Source organism: Natrix helvetica (assembly GCF_964273705.1).
Source record: "Natrix helvetica genome assembly, chromosome: Z".
NCBI lineage: Eukaryota > Metazoa > Chordata > Lepidosauria > Squamata > Natricidae > Natrix > Natrix helvetica.
In genome coordinates this window covers 79,993,835-80,008,204 of record NC_138554.1, presented here as the reverse complement: position 1 = coordinate 80,008,204, position 14,370 = coordinate 79,993,835, and the positions used below count along the sequence as shown (strand labels likewise).

The following is a 14,370-nucleotide window of genomic DNA, read 5'->3' as shown; positions in this document are numbered from 1 at the left end:
AGGGATTACCAAAGGGAGTGCTGCAGGATGGATAGCAGAACAACCTGAAAATGCGGTTCCTAGGTTTAGAGATGTAACTAGGTTCCTTTCCTCGTGGGGGCCAATAAAATGCCACCATTGTTGCCAACTTGGCCACAGAGCATCAGAGTGCTTGGATCCAGCCCCAATGCCACAAGCATGCACACCAACCACCACAGCGGTAAAGAGCCACCAAAAAAGAGTCATCTGGGCCAACAACCTCTGGAAGAGGATCCCCAACCAAAGGTGACGGAAAGTCCTACCAAGAGGGAGGCCTCGAAGGAGGAAAGGGCCAGCCAGGGATGATTGAACCCAGAACCTGCAGCATCTGCAGCAGAGACAAAAACCCCAGGGGTCCAACAAATACCAAAAAACTTGTTGGGAGATGTTTTGTCGAGAAACCCACAGTACAACAGTGATGGAAGCCAGGAGAAACTGATGACAGCTATGAAACTGATGCTCCCAACAGACCAGTGGCTCAACAATAACCAGGAAATCCTACCAATGGAAAATGGATTAGCCTGGAAGGAATCCAAACTGTACGTCCCCGTGGGATTGAGGCTGGAAGTTCTACAATGAAGCCATGAGGCAGAACTAGCAGGCCACTTTGGATTCCTAAAAACACTCCACCTCGCCAGGCATCAATTTTGGTGGCCAAAGATGGAATTGGAGGTGGAAGATTACGTAAAAAGCTGTACTACTTGCACAACAATGAAACAACTGCCGGACTATTCCCCTGGACTGCTACAACGAGTGGCCAGCCCTAACCGACCATGGGAAGATGTTGCAATGGACTTCATCTTGAACTCCCAGACAGCAGTGGGAACAGAGTAATCTGGACAGATTGATTTGGTTTCCATGCAGGCACACTTCATCGCTTGGTTAGGATTGCCGTCTGCAAAGAAATTAGTGAAAATGTTTGTGAAACACATTTATCGCCTGCACAGGGTGCCCAAGAGGATCATTTCAGACCGCGGAGTCCAGTTCACAGCCAAGTTCTGGAGAGAGGTCCTGAGATCCACTGGGTCCACACAAGAACTGAGCTCAGAAGTTCATCCCAGCATGAACTGCGCAGCAGAGAGAGCCAATGCGGTGGTGGAACAATACATCTGGTGTTATGTGGACTATCAACAAGACAACTGGTCGGACTTGCTACCCTTCACCAAAGTGGCGTACAACAATGCGGTCCACAGTAGCACGGGATTAACGGTTTCCCAGATTACCGGTGGCATGGAATTTGTTGCCATGCCTGAATTGCCTAGAGAACCTCTATGTCTTTGAATGAATGGATGGACACACTAAAGAAGGGATGGGAAAATACAAAGAAGGCTCTAGCAGATGCGGCTTCTTGCTTTACAAGAAGCAAGCTGATAAACATTGCTCGCTCCAAACCCCCTTTCATGTGGGGGACAAAGTTTTTATATCTACCAAATACCTGAGATTAAGAATGCCTAGCAAGGAATTTGATCCGAAATTTCTAGGTCCATTCCAAATAGTGAAGATAGTTAACCCAGTTACAGTTCGACTCAGTCTACCCAGAGGCCTAGGGAAAATTGACTCAGAATTTGATTGTAGCTTGTTGAAGCCAGTAATTGGGTCTAGCATAAGAGCATCCACCCAAGCTTTTTCTCCTCCTGTAGTGATAGAAGGGGAAACACAATCTGAGGTGGAAAAAATTGTAGACACCAGGCTATAAGGGGTCGCTTACAGTAAGTGCACTGGAAGGGTTACCCTTTATCTGAAGCTACTTGGGTGAACAGTGGGAACCTAAAGGTGGGTAAGTTAGTAGAACAATTCCATGAGAAGTTTCCCGATAAGTCAAAGGGTCCCCCTGGGTCAAGGGGTCCCCCTGGAGAAGAGGTGGTTAATTGTGTTATGTTAAATTTTATGCTGTTCTCTTTACAGGAAACATTTTTCTTCTGAGGAGACACTGCCTGTCAGGCCTGTAGTTATGTTTATTTTAGGATCTTTGGCCTGCCACACTTTCTATTATTTCATTATGCTGTTTCATTAGTGTAGTAGTTGGGAGGGGGGAATAGAAAGGAGTAGAATAGTGGAATGTGTTGTCATTCTTTTCTAGAAGCCGTCATCTTTTGTCTCCACACCTTGACATCTGACTGGAACCAGCAGGATGGAGATGCCAGCGTGGAAGAAGATTGGGCCATGTGATGGATTTATGGGTGTGGGCATAAGATCATGAACTTTCAAGTAGGTGGAATCCCAGGAAGCTCTTCAGAATTGGGATTCCACTGATGTGCTAAGATGTCTGACTTATTAAATAAGAACTTTAAGGAAAGTTTTCCCTTGGACTCTGATTTAATTCTGCATGATACTTGGAATGCTGATAGGTTGTTTTGCCCATTCTATGAAATGTTGCCAGGTCATCAAGGCCCATCTGATAGCAAAAGCTTCCTTTTTCCATATAGCCCATCTCCTCTCTGTCTCTCTAAGCTTATGTGAGGTATAACCGCATGGCTGCAATTTTCCATCAGCGTTAGTTTGAAGTAATACAGCACCCACTGCCACATCACTGGCATCAGCTTGAACGATAAATGGTACCTCCATATTCGGGTGATTCAAAACAGGTTCAGCTGCAAAGACTCTAATTTTTCGAAAGCAGCTTGACACTCCATAGTCCAAGTCAAAGGCTTACCTGGTCTGGGTTTGGCCTCCCATTTTGATTTTAGATTTGTAATGGGCAGAGCAATGCTGGCGAATGAGGGAATAAATTGACAATAAAAAATCGCAAATCCCAAAAAACTTTGTAATTGTTTGTGGGTGCAAGGAGGTGCCCACTCAGTGACAGCCTGGACTTTCGCCGGGTCCATCTTGATGCCATTGTGGGAAATGCAGTAGCCAAGGTAATCTATCTTCTCTTGATGAAATTCACATTTAGACAATTTGGCATAAAGTTCGGCTGCCAGGAGGTTCTTGAGTACTGATCGCACTAAAGTCATATGTTCATCACGTGTTTCTGTGTAGGTAAGGATGTCATCAGGGTAGACCATCATGCCTTTGTACAGGTGTTCATGTAAAACTTTGTTTATTAATTGCATGAAAACTGCTGCCACCCCCTGCAGACCAAAAGGGAGTACCCTGAATTGAAAACATCCCAAAAGACAGTTGAAAGCAGCTTTCCATTCATCTCCCTCTTTGATTCTGACTCTGTAGTAGGCCTCTCTTAGGTCCAATTTCGTGAAGATCTTCCCTTTACCCAATTGGGCAAATATGTCCATCAGCGGGAGGGGGTATACATTTTCTATGGAAATACTGTAGAGGTTTTTGTAGTTGACACACAGACGAAAAGAGCCATCTTTATTTTCTCTAAACAATACAGGAGTGGCCACATGTGGCCTAGCAAGTTCTATAAACCCCCTCTTCAAATTTTTGTCAATAAACTTCAGTAATTCCTCCATTTCGCGTGGGGTCATCAAGTAAATCTGGGGTTTTGGAAGTTTATTCCTGGGAGGATCTCAATGCTACAATCTGTCAGGCGGTGGGGGGGAGTAATTTATCAGAAGATTTTTCAATGAAAATGTCCTTTAGGTCCCAATATTCTTTTGGGATTTTCTCCTCCCCCTAAATTTTTTCCTGTACTGCAGCCACTAGGTTAGGTTCAGTGTTGGTAATATTGGAGACCCTCTCTTCCCCCTCAGGGTTTAGCAGATTGGATGTGCAATCACCCTTTCCTTCAGTTGATGTGTGGGTTCCATCTCCATAACCAGGGTAAGCCCAGTATGAGGGGCCAATCCATCCCAGGTGCAACGATGAAACTTAAAGTTTCTTGGTGATCCCACATCTATACATATCTATTGGTTCAGTTATAAAATGGGCAGGAACCCCCCCCCCCCAGCTACTGATCCATCCAGCTGGCAAAAGGCAATGGGGACTTTCAAAGTTCTAAGTCTTAAGTCTTTTTCCACCACTTCTGGGCTAATAATGCAACGTGTGCATCCAGAGTCTAAAAGGGCCAGTAGTTTTGCTTGGGCACCAGTAGAGGGCACTTTAAGTTCTACTGGGATGGTCATGGGGCCCGATCAGGAACTTACCAGACGGTCGTCATCGGAATCGGTTTCACTTTCCCCTGATGGAGGAGAGTTCTTCTTCCCTCAGAATGGGAGGGAATTCTGCAACTGGTTCCACCCCTTTCATAGCGGTGTCCTTCCGTTTCCCAGGTTGTTTGTTTGGCTTCCTCTCCCTCGTGGCAGGGGGCTTTGGGCCAATCTTGGAGTGGCAATTCGCTGCCCGGTGCCCTTCCTTCCCACATAGGAAACAAGTGGTAGACCGGGGCTTTCTTGTAGACCAAAATTTTCTTCCTTTCTGAGTTCCTTTGGGGGGGGGAGGAGAATTTTTCTCTTTCTCACTGTCTTCACGGTACTTATCCCTGGTTAAATCGATATCCACATTTGCTACCAATTCGAACCAGCGTTGCAGGTTACTGCCCCCCTCCCCGTGAACACAATTCTGGTATATATCTTTGTTCAGCCCATCCATAAAACTATCCATTAAAGCTTCTTCTGACTAACCCCACATATAAACGGATAGTTCATGAAACTCTTGGATGGATTCAGCCACTGGATTCTTTTCCTGAGTAAGGGTTTTCATTTTGGTTATGGCCTTTTGCTTGGTGAGCGGGTCATCAAAGCGTTTCCTCAGGGTGGCCATAAACCTATTATAGTCTCTCAGCAGGGGGGAATCATCATTATGCAGAGCAACCATCCATGCCGCCGCCTTGTTCTCCAATGCCATGGTAATAATTCTCACCTTGGCTTCTTCGGTGGGGAGATCCTTTCCAAACTGTTGCATGAAATTCCAGACCTGTACCAGGAAAAATCCTAGCTCCTTTGGGTCACCTCCAAATTTCACACCAAGTGGAGGAACTTTTGCCATCCAGTGTCTGTGGGGGCCCCTTCTTCTCTTGAAAGGGTTCTTGCAGCTGCTGCTGCTGCTTTCCCATCCTGATCAGCTTTCCCATCCTGATCAGCTCCACTGTCTGCCCCCAGGACCCCCCCTGGGCGAGACAGGTCTTCTGCAGGTCTCTCCTCTAGATCAGGGGAATCAGCTTCTCCTTTGGACCTGCTCTCACAAAAACGTCATCTCTCCCAAGCCTCCTGGAAGTGTTTCATAGCGTGGGACATCATGAGATCCTCTTCTTCGGCTGACATCTACTGTTTATTGCGCAGATATTTACACAGGATTTGGCATTTTCATCCAACTTACCAAGTCCTTCCAAAGGACCTGGGATAGAACGATGTGGATGTTTGATGGTGTTGAAGGTATTGTCACAGGATGTTTTACTGTTCCAAGTAAAACTGTCTTTTGCAATTGATTGATGGTGATTTTGTCAAAGCTGATGGTGTTCAAGTAGTGTTCCTGTTGATTTGGGATATTACTGAGATGTGCCAATTATTGTTGGTACTATCTTTGGTTTTTTTCCCCCACAGTCATTCTATTTATCAGTTTTGTGTTTTATTGTCTTCTCCAATTGTATCTATTCTACTGTCTACAGCTACTGCCAAAACCACTAGCCAGACTTTTTTTGTCTTTCTTATTGACAATTAAGAAAATCTATGGAGTTATGTGGCAGGTGTTTATCTGGTTGAATTCTAAAGTTCAGAGCAACCACTTTCTATTACTTTGTCTAATTTATGCTTCCACAAGTTCTTGCTTGCAGGCAGGTGTTTTTCTTGCAGATATTCCAATGCACCATTGTTGCTACCTTGTCATGCTGTCGTAGCAGTTGGATTGTATTATCATGGTGAATGATATTTGTTGCTGTTTATGAAAATAACTTGTCCTTCCTTATCTCTCAAATGTATCAATGTTTTGTTTTTCTCCCCTCAGCTTGTGGCAATAAAGTTGACCCTGTGTATGAAACACTTCGCTTTGGAACTTCGTTGGCCCTGAAAACCAAGAAAGGCAGCATTGGAAATAGCTCGGACTCTCCCAAAAGAAATTCTGTAATTATATCATTTCTTTCTCTCTCCTTTAAAAACTTTCCTAATGAGATTTGGGCTTTTTTATGTCCCTGCGTCAATTTTATAATCAACATTTCTATTTTAATATATTGGAAGGGGAAAAAAAGCAGATCAAAGAGAAAATATAAATATTAGGGATAAATATAGAAGAAGTGGGAATGAAGAAATAATAATAAGTATTGAAAATTTTGAACTAAAGGATTTGTAGAAATTGGGGAAAATTGAACAAGATAAAGAATTTAAAAAACCTATTTTAAAAAGAGTTTAGTATACAAGACTGTTGTCCCCAATTCGGGTCTGAACCTGGTGCCAAAGCCAACGATGGACGCCAGACACAAGGTGCAGGTTTTCTAATTGCTTTTTATTGGAGTACTCCGTGGAAAAGGGTTCCTTGATCAAAAAGCCAAAAACCAAGAACAAAGGATTAAGAAAGTTTTATACGTTTTCACTAAAGGAGAAGGTGGGACAAGGTGAAATAAGAAGAAATATTCTCTAATAAACATTTTAGCAATTTCTACAATTTGTTCTATTGGTCTATAGCTGTCCCATTCAAGCCTTGGCTCCATGATTTATCTAATAGACATTTCATTTGCTGCAGACCATCTCCATTGCTAACTTTTGGCTGAGGTGTGCAAGTTGTCTAATCCTTGTTACTTTTATCAACTTTCTAACTACCCAGAATTGCTACAAGCTTTACACATGCATATTTCCTGTTGATAAGCATTCTTTGTTCTTGCCAGAAAGACACACACACACACACACCAATTACAGTCTTCCTGATTCACTTTCAAGTGTGTGCCATGACCTTGCTTTAGCAACCAGCCCATCATTCCCTCCCTTTGAATCTGAAAATTATTTAATTTTCCAAGATTCACCGAACATCAATATCTGCATACTGGGAGAACCCGTGGTTTGCTTATAGGTAGAAAGGCAAAACAGACGGCATTGTAATGCACAACAGGTGATTATGAGAAAAATGACTATGCCTGCTAGGGTCATTTTTGTACTTAACCAGTCAAATCAGACAACCATCCTGTCAGCCAATGCCACAAGTCTTTCCATTTATCCATTGGGGGAGGGGTTGGAGCTATCTTTGTGATGTGTGTAGTTCAGCTGTGGAATTCCTCCGATTTGTCCAGAATATGTACAAAGCATTGTTGTGTACATATGCTGACCACCTACTAACTATCTGCCCCTTGCTTACCACCTGCGTGCTGCCTGTTGACCACCTGCCCCCTGCTTACCATCTACTGCCCTACTGTCTTACTGAACATCTGCCCCCTGCTTACCATCTATAGACCACCTGCGAGCTACCACCTGCAGACCATTTGACCAGCCCACCATCCCCCCAACTAGGATTGTGGCCTTCTAGATCTGGCTGGTCCAGCTTACCATCTGCACGCAAGCTCTGGCCTTTTACATCGCACTGGACTTAGTATATTATATGCCTTAACATCTACAGCACCTATAATTGATCTGTGGCCCTGCTGAAACTATGATCTACCATATATCTAAGGACAGACCTGATTTTACTGCGGGAGTCCCCCCTCTCGCAAGTATGGCCCTCCGCCCTTTCGAGGGCCCACCTTGATGAGGGATTTATTAATCCAGAGAGGTGGAGGAAGCGAAAACTTAGGGTTTTTTTTAACAAAACGTTATTTACATGTTTTAGTGGGTTCCAGGGTGGGGGGGTTAGTCAGGCCGAGAGAGGGGTGCCAGGCGGACAGGTGAGGTTGGCAGGGGAGTGAGCGGAGCTGGGGAGGGGAAGGGGAATAATGATATTCCATTAGAGGGTCTTTTCATCTCAACGGTCGTAGGGAGGGGTAGGTGCGAGGATAGACGAAGATTCTGTAACCGGTTGGGAGACCGTGGTCGTTGGACACGACCGGTCATTTGTCCCAACCCCCGCACTGTAGGTGGCCAGGACCTACAGAGCCAGGGCCTGAGGCTGATGTTATGCAACGTGAGGTCCGTTGTCAATAAGGCCCCCCTCATTAATGATTTGATCTTGGAGGGGGAGCCGGACCTTGCAGGGATAACGGAGACCTGGTTGGGCCACGAGGGGGGTCTCCCCCTCGTGGAAATGTGCCCACCAGGATACCATGCATTTCATCAGCCGCGGGCCCTGGTAGGGGTGGCGGGGTAGCGGTGATTATAAGGGAAGGTCTGGAGCCGAGAGAGTTCACTGTGCCACAGATATCCGGGTGTGAGTCTCTATGCATGAAGTGGGGCCCAGGGAAACAGTTGGGCTTGCTGATTGTATACTTGGCTCCTCCATCAGCAGCCTGCCAGAGCTCCTCGAGGTGATCGCAGAGATGGCGGTTGAGACCCCCAAGGTATTGGTTATGGGGGATTTCAACCTGCCGTCAACAGGGGGATCATCCGAGGTGGCTCGGGAGTTCATGGCTTCCATGACAGCCATGGACCTGACCCAAGTAATTCAGGGCCCCACACACGAGGGTGGCCACACGCTGGACCTTATTTTTGTCTCTGACCAGTGGAAGAGTGATCTGGGAGTAGGGGAATCAGCTATTACACCCCTGTCATGGTCAGATCACTCACTTCTCCGGCTCGACTTCCCGGGCGCTACCCCTCATCGCGGGGAGGCGGAACCAGAATGTCCTAGATGGTTCCACCCCAGGCACCTGCTGGAACCTCATAGGTCTCCACCCCGAACCACATCTCCACCCCGAACAACCCCAACGATGCCGTCGAAGTGATGTCCCGGTGCCTGGAGGCCGTACGGGTCTGGATGGGAAGTAACAGACTCAAGCTCAACCCCTCCAAGACGGAGTGGCTGTGGTTACCGGCGCCCCGGTTCAACCAGTGGGTTCCATCACTGGCCATCGGGGGCGAACAACTGGCCCCCGTGGAGCGGGCACGCAATTTGAGCGTCCTCCTGGATGCCCGGCTATCAATGGATGACCAAGCCGTGGCAAGGGGGGCGTTCCACGAGGTTCGCCTGGTGCGCCAATTGCGTCCCCTATTGGACCGGAACGCTCTTCACACAGTCACCCATGCGCTAGTGACGTCCCGACTGGACTATTACAAAGCTCTCTACATGGGGCTTCCCTTGAGATGCACCCGAAGGCTGCAGCTGGTCCAGAATGCAGCCGCATGGGCAATCATGGGAGGTACTAGGTACTCCCATGTAACACTTCTCCTGCACAGGCTGCACTGGCTACCTGTGGCTTTTCGGGTGCGGTTCAAGTTGTTGACTATCATCTTTAAAGCGCTCCTTGGCACAGGACCTAGGTATCTGCGGGATCGCATCCTACCCGATACATCCCTGCGGCTGATTCGCTCTCACAGAGGGGGACTCCTCCGGGTGCCGTCCACTAGGCAGTGCCAGTGGGCGACGCCCAGGAGTAGGGCCTTCTCTGTGATGGGCCCGACCCTCTGGAATGACCTTCCCCCCGACATCAGAATAACCACCGATCTCCGCTCCTTCCGCAAGAAACTTAAGACCCACCTGTTCAATTTAGCTGTCCTGGCCTAACCGTAGTTTTAATCTTTCTAGCCTGTATTTTAAATTTTTAGGGGTAGTCTTTTTAGGTTGCTTTTTAATTTTTATTACTGTACAGCCTAACATTTAATCTGATTTTAGGGTATTTAAGATTCTTTATTTTGTACATGTTTTTAGCTTGCTGTCTGTACACCGCCCGAGTCCCCTTGGGGAGAGTGGGCGGTCTATAAATTCAAATTCAATTGTTGTCCAAGTAGTGCACACACCTCTCCTTAGGATGCCAATATCATATCAGAGCCATTCAATTCTGAACTGTCGTTGTCCAAATGGCTTCTTATTCTTCTGCTGCAGCAATAAAAAAACTGCCCACTCATTAGCTAGGATTTCCTCCACTGCTCGTATATGATACAAAGCAGAGCCCACAGAACAAAGTAAGGGGTTGGTATTCTTCAGGTACTTTCTGAATTTTTCAAGATTCCTATGGTTTCCAATTTCTTTCAGGTAAAGGCATAATATAGGTGGGTGTGAAGAACACACATAACAAATCATATGGTCTCATCCCGACAGTTGTTCAGTCTTTTTGTCTTAACATCTTAGCCTTCAAACACAGAGATGCACCAATCAGCTAGTGGTAATAATTGGGTAACTCCTAATTCTACTGTGGGTAGCTACAAATACTTTTTGGGGACGTTCTAATTGAGAAAACACCTATGGGAGATCACAGTTCTCCTCTCACACAACTATGGTTCCGGAGGCTTTTCATTCCAAAAAAATAACTTAAATCCTAGTTCTTCTACTGAGAAAGTCACTGGCTGTGTAGTCCAAGAATCAGGAAGGGCAGATCATGGGTATTTCTTACCTCTGGAAGTGATGTATCCAAGATGCCAGACCTTTCACTTTTAATGCTGTATGGGTGATCTGAAGCACTTGAAATGGTGCCTTCCACTTCTCATTCAAGGAGGTTATTGGTGCCCACGTCTTTACAAGAATCCAGTCTACAGGCTGAAATGGATGCACTGGATGATCTAGTCCTGCAGATAACAGGAAAGAAAATTCATAACCCCAGCGAGTTGTCTTACAAGGTCAGTTCACCCACCAATGGGATGGACCTCTCCTCTGCCTTTGAGGAGGGATGTGGTTGTCCAAAAAGGGCCTCAAAGAGGCTCATTTGCTTTTGAAGTGCAATGTGAAGCCCCAACAATGTGAGTGGCATAGGTTAGCTAGCTGTTGTTTTTGTAAATCATTACACTTTTTCTATAGGACTAATTGTCAAGTGGTAGGCTGAGTAAAGCTTCCAATTGATGTTTAACTGTTCACACAAACTTAGCTGTGAAATATGGGTCACAATCAAATGATATACTATTTGGCAGCCCAAACCTAGGAATAATTTCTTCCAGTAGGATGTTTACTACTTCATGATTTTTATTAGTCCTGCAAACAAAAACCTCAGGCCATCCTGTGAAGGTACATCCTAGTCCCAAAACATACTTAAAACCTTGCTTTCTAGGTAATTCAGTGAATATTTCTCAAATTACCCTGGGTAGTTGTCGTTGACTACTCCTGGCACAAATCAGACAAGCTGTCATAAAATCTACTTGCTTTTGACTCCCAATATGTTCCAGCATGTATTTGTTATAAAAGTATCCTTAGAAGTGTATCTGGTAGAATAAATTTGTTCTCTACCCTCCACCACCCATCATTTCCCTCCATGCCTCCAATAAACTTGGCCCATGCTCTGTACCAGGGTGTATAAGAGGGCGGGGGAGTGGGTATGGATGGAGACATCAGAATTAGGGAAACTGGTCCTTCTGTCATAGGGCAGCTTCCTTAGTAGCTCTATCTGCAGCCCGGTTCCTTTTTGTGTAAAGGGTGTCTTCCTTAGAATGTTCCTTGACATGTATGACTGTTACTTCTTTTGGCTGCCAGACTGCTTCCAATAATTCTAAAATTTATGGACCATACTTGACCCCTTTGCATTTAACAATCCTCTTTCCTTCCATAAAGCCCCATAGGCAAGCAAGATTCCAAAAGCATATTTGCTATCTGTGTAAATATTTACTGTTAGTCGTACAGCCAGCTGTAAGCTCTAGTTAGACCTACCAGTTCAGTCAGTTGAGCAGAAGTGTTTACTGGTAGTGATTTGGCTTATATAACCTCCCACAGTGTGGCCAATGCATATCCTGCCTTTCTTAGATCTTCCATCATAAAGCTACTACCACCTGTAAGCCATTCACACAGCTGACAGGAGAGGCTGATCACTAAGATCGGGTCAACTGGTCTATACAGAATCCACCACCTGTACGCAATCATGATGCAATTCAGTATCCACTTGGTGCAAGAGTGTAGCTGGGTTAAGGGTATTGTATACCTTTAATTGTATGGCTGGGGAGTCAAGCAGGAAAGTCTGATACTTGGCTTGGTGGCCCCCAGTCATCCAAAATGCTCCCTTCACTTCAATAATCTTCTGAACCCTGTGTGGGACTTTGACTATTAGATGTTGTCCCAGTGTCAACTTTTGGGCTTCCTCAACTAGCAGGGCAGTTGCTGCCACAGCTCTCAGACATCCAGGCCATCTATTTGCTTACTAAAATATGCCACAGGCCTTTGCCATGAGCCTAGTTTCTGGGTGAGAACTCCTGCTGCAATGCCTTTCCACTCATGAACAAAGAGGGTAAAAGGTCTACTGGGGTCCGGAAGCCCCAGTGCCAGTATTCTTATAAGTTCACTCTCTATTTGTGTGAATGCTTGTTGACATTCTCCAGTCTATTCAAATATTTCCCATCCCCTCTTTAACAGCCTCATAAAGGAGCTTGACAGTAATCAAATAATAAGAATCCAAATTCTACAAAAAACAGCCATCCCCAAGAATCCCAGTTGTTTTTTATTAACAGAGAGCTTTAATAGATTGCTTCCCTCTTTAGGCTAACAGTCTCTACTGTCATGTACAGATGCCATACACTAGATATTCACCTCCTGCTGTGTAATTTGGGCTTTTGTTGTTTCAGGCATATTATAGCCTTTCCTGAAGCCCCAACAAAAGGTATCTCATCGGTAGTCCGAGGAGCAACACGTCTGTTAAAAACAGATCTACTGCTTCCTGTATCTGTTAACATCTTATGTTTAGATCCCCCAATTTGGACTTCCACAGAGGTGGGTTGGGAGAGCAAAAGCTCCCTGCCCCTAGCCTCTTCACCCTTCTTTTTCTGCTTGCATGGCTATAGTCACCAGGCATCCACTCTTCCAAAATCCTTCTTTTCCACGTATAGCACACGTCCCCCCAAGGGGACCTTTCCTCTTCCATGCCCATACTACTTTCAGATTCCCTAAACTCCACTCCTCGCCACCTCTTCCACTTTGTCCCCCTTCCTTCCACCTTTTCCTGCCTAAGGGCATCTGCTAGGAATATAACATTTCAGCGAGTTTACTCTCCAGTAAACAATTTCAACCAAGTCCGAAATATCTTTCCTCAGATCTCCTTCTACTTTCTGTAACTTTCTTCTAATATCCTCTGCTGACTTCCTATAAAAATCATGTTTATCATTTCCTGATTATCTGAGGCTTCATAATCTAAATCAGTGTATTACCTAAAATCCTGGTATACCCTTTCAAGAAAAAGACTCTCATCTTTCTTTTGCCTTATTTCATATACTTTTACAAGAGTCTTAATTTAGGGAACTCCATTTTTGGATTCCATATGACATTGAGAATTCTGTAGCCTCATATTGTCCCCATCATCATCCAGATCTCTGTTTCTCTGGTGTTAAAGGATATCAATATCTGAATGTCTAACCAAGTGGGGCTATGCGCCCTTATAATAGATAAGAACAGAGTGCATTTTCTCTGGGTCTTCCCTATAACTGGGATTTTGTTGCTTCCAGTTATAAAAGTTAGAAGTAGAAAATGGTGTGTAAACTAGCACTCGACAGAATCTATTTCTTCCTCGTACCACTGTATTTCCTCGGAGTGAGCCTGCATCTCTGGTTTTAGTTTTGAATGCGATTGGATGTCACAAGACTCTTGCTGTTTTATTACGTTGTTCCTCAGCCTCCCTCCTTTACTGGGATCTCTTTGCCTGGAGTGTCCCATTCCAGTAGTAAGTAGGGTGTTGCAGACCAGCCTAAGAGTCCTCCAGTTTAACTGGAGGAGCACTGGGTTTCTTTGTAAGAAAGCGAATTGTTCTGTAGGGAGAAAGAGGCACACAGGGACTGAGGCAAGGCAGGTTGAAGCTAACACAACCTTTATTAACAGTGACAAACAGCTCATAAGAACGGCAAATCTCAGACTGGCAAACAGCAGCAAAAGACAGCTGACAACTCTTTTATACTTGAGCTGTCAGGCGTATAACCAATCAGGTAGCTGGATTCTCCCGCTGGCAGGCTGCTGCGTCTTGGCCAATCAGGAGTAGGCAATACAAGTCTATGGCAGGGAAAGTTCAGTACATAACACCCCTCTCCTCCCAGTTGGAACATGTGTAGTCTGCCAAGTACGCTGGCTGACGTCGGATCCACCCCGATCGTCTTAGTTCAGGGGCGGTGGCCATAGGAGGAGTCTCTGCTGGCTGCTCTTGCGGAACTGCTGGAGAGTGAGCGGCCAAGACGGCGGGACGAGTGACCATCGCCTGACCAATTGGACTACCAGGTCGGGTTGGAGATAAGAATTCATTAAAGACGGGAGCGGAAACGGCTTCGGGCGGCGTTAGTTAGCCAGGGTAGGATTGGGCCTACCCTGGTTGGAAGTCTGAGGCACCGATCGATCTTTGTCAAAGTTGATTAATGTATCGGCGCCACTCCCTCCCATCGTCGAGCTGGATCCTATAAGAGTAGGGTCCAGTTAGCTGTATTATTTTGTCCATGGAGCCACGCTGGTTTAGCTCCAAAGTTCTGAGCGTAGACCAGTTCTCCCAAGTTA

The 14,370-nt window shown here is 45.6% G+C and overlaps 1 protein-coding gene across 1 annotated transcript in view; it reads left to right on the top strand.

Annotated features, from left to right (window-relative positions):
• STAC (SH3 and cysteine rich domain) overlaps nucleotides 1–14,370 on the top strand; it is a 195,318-nt gene that overhangs the window by 109,805 nt on the left and 71,143 nt on the right. The window contains exon 5 of the mRNA XM_081933459.1: nucleotides 5,863–5,978. Within this exon, the coding sequence (XP_081789585.1) occupies nucleotides 5,863–5,978 (116 nt within the window). The remainder of the gene's footprint in view (nucleotides 1–5,862; nucleotides 5,979–14,370) is intronic.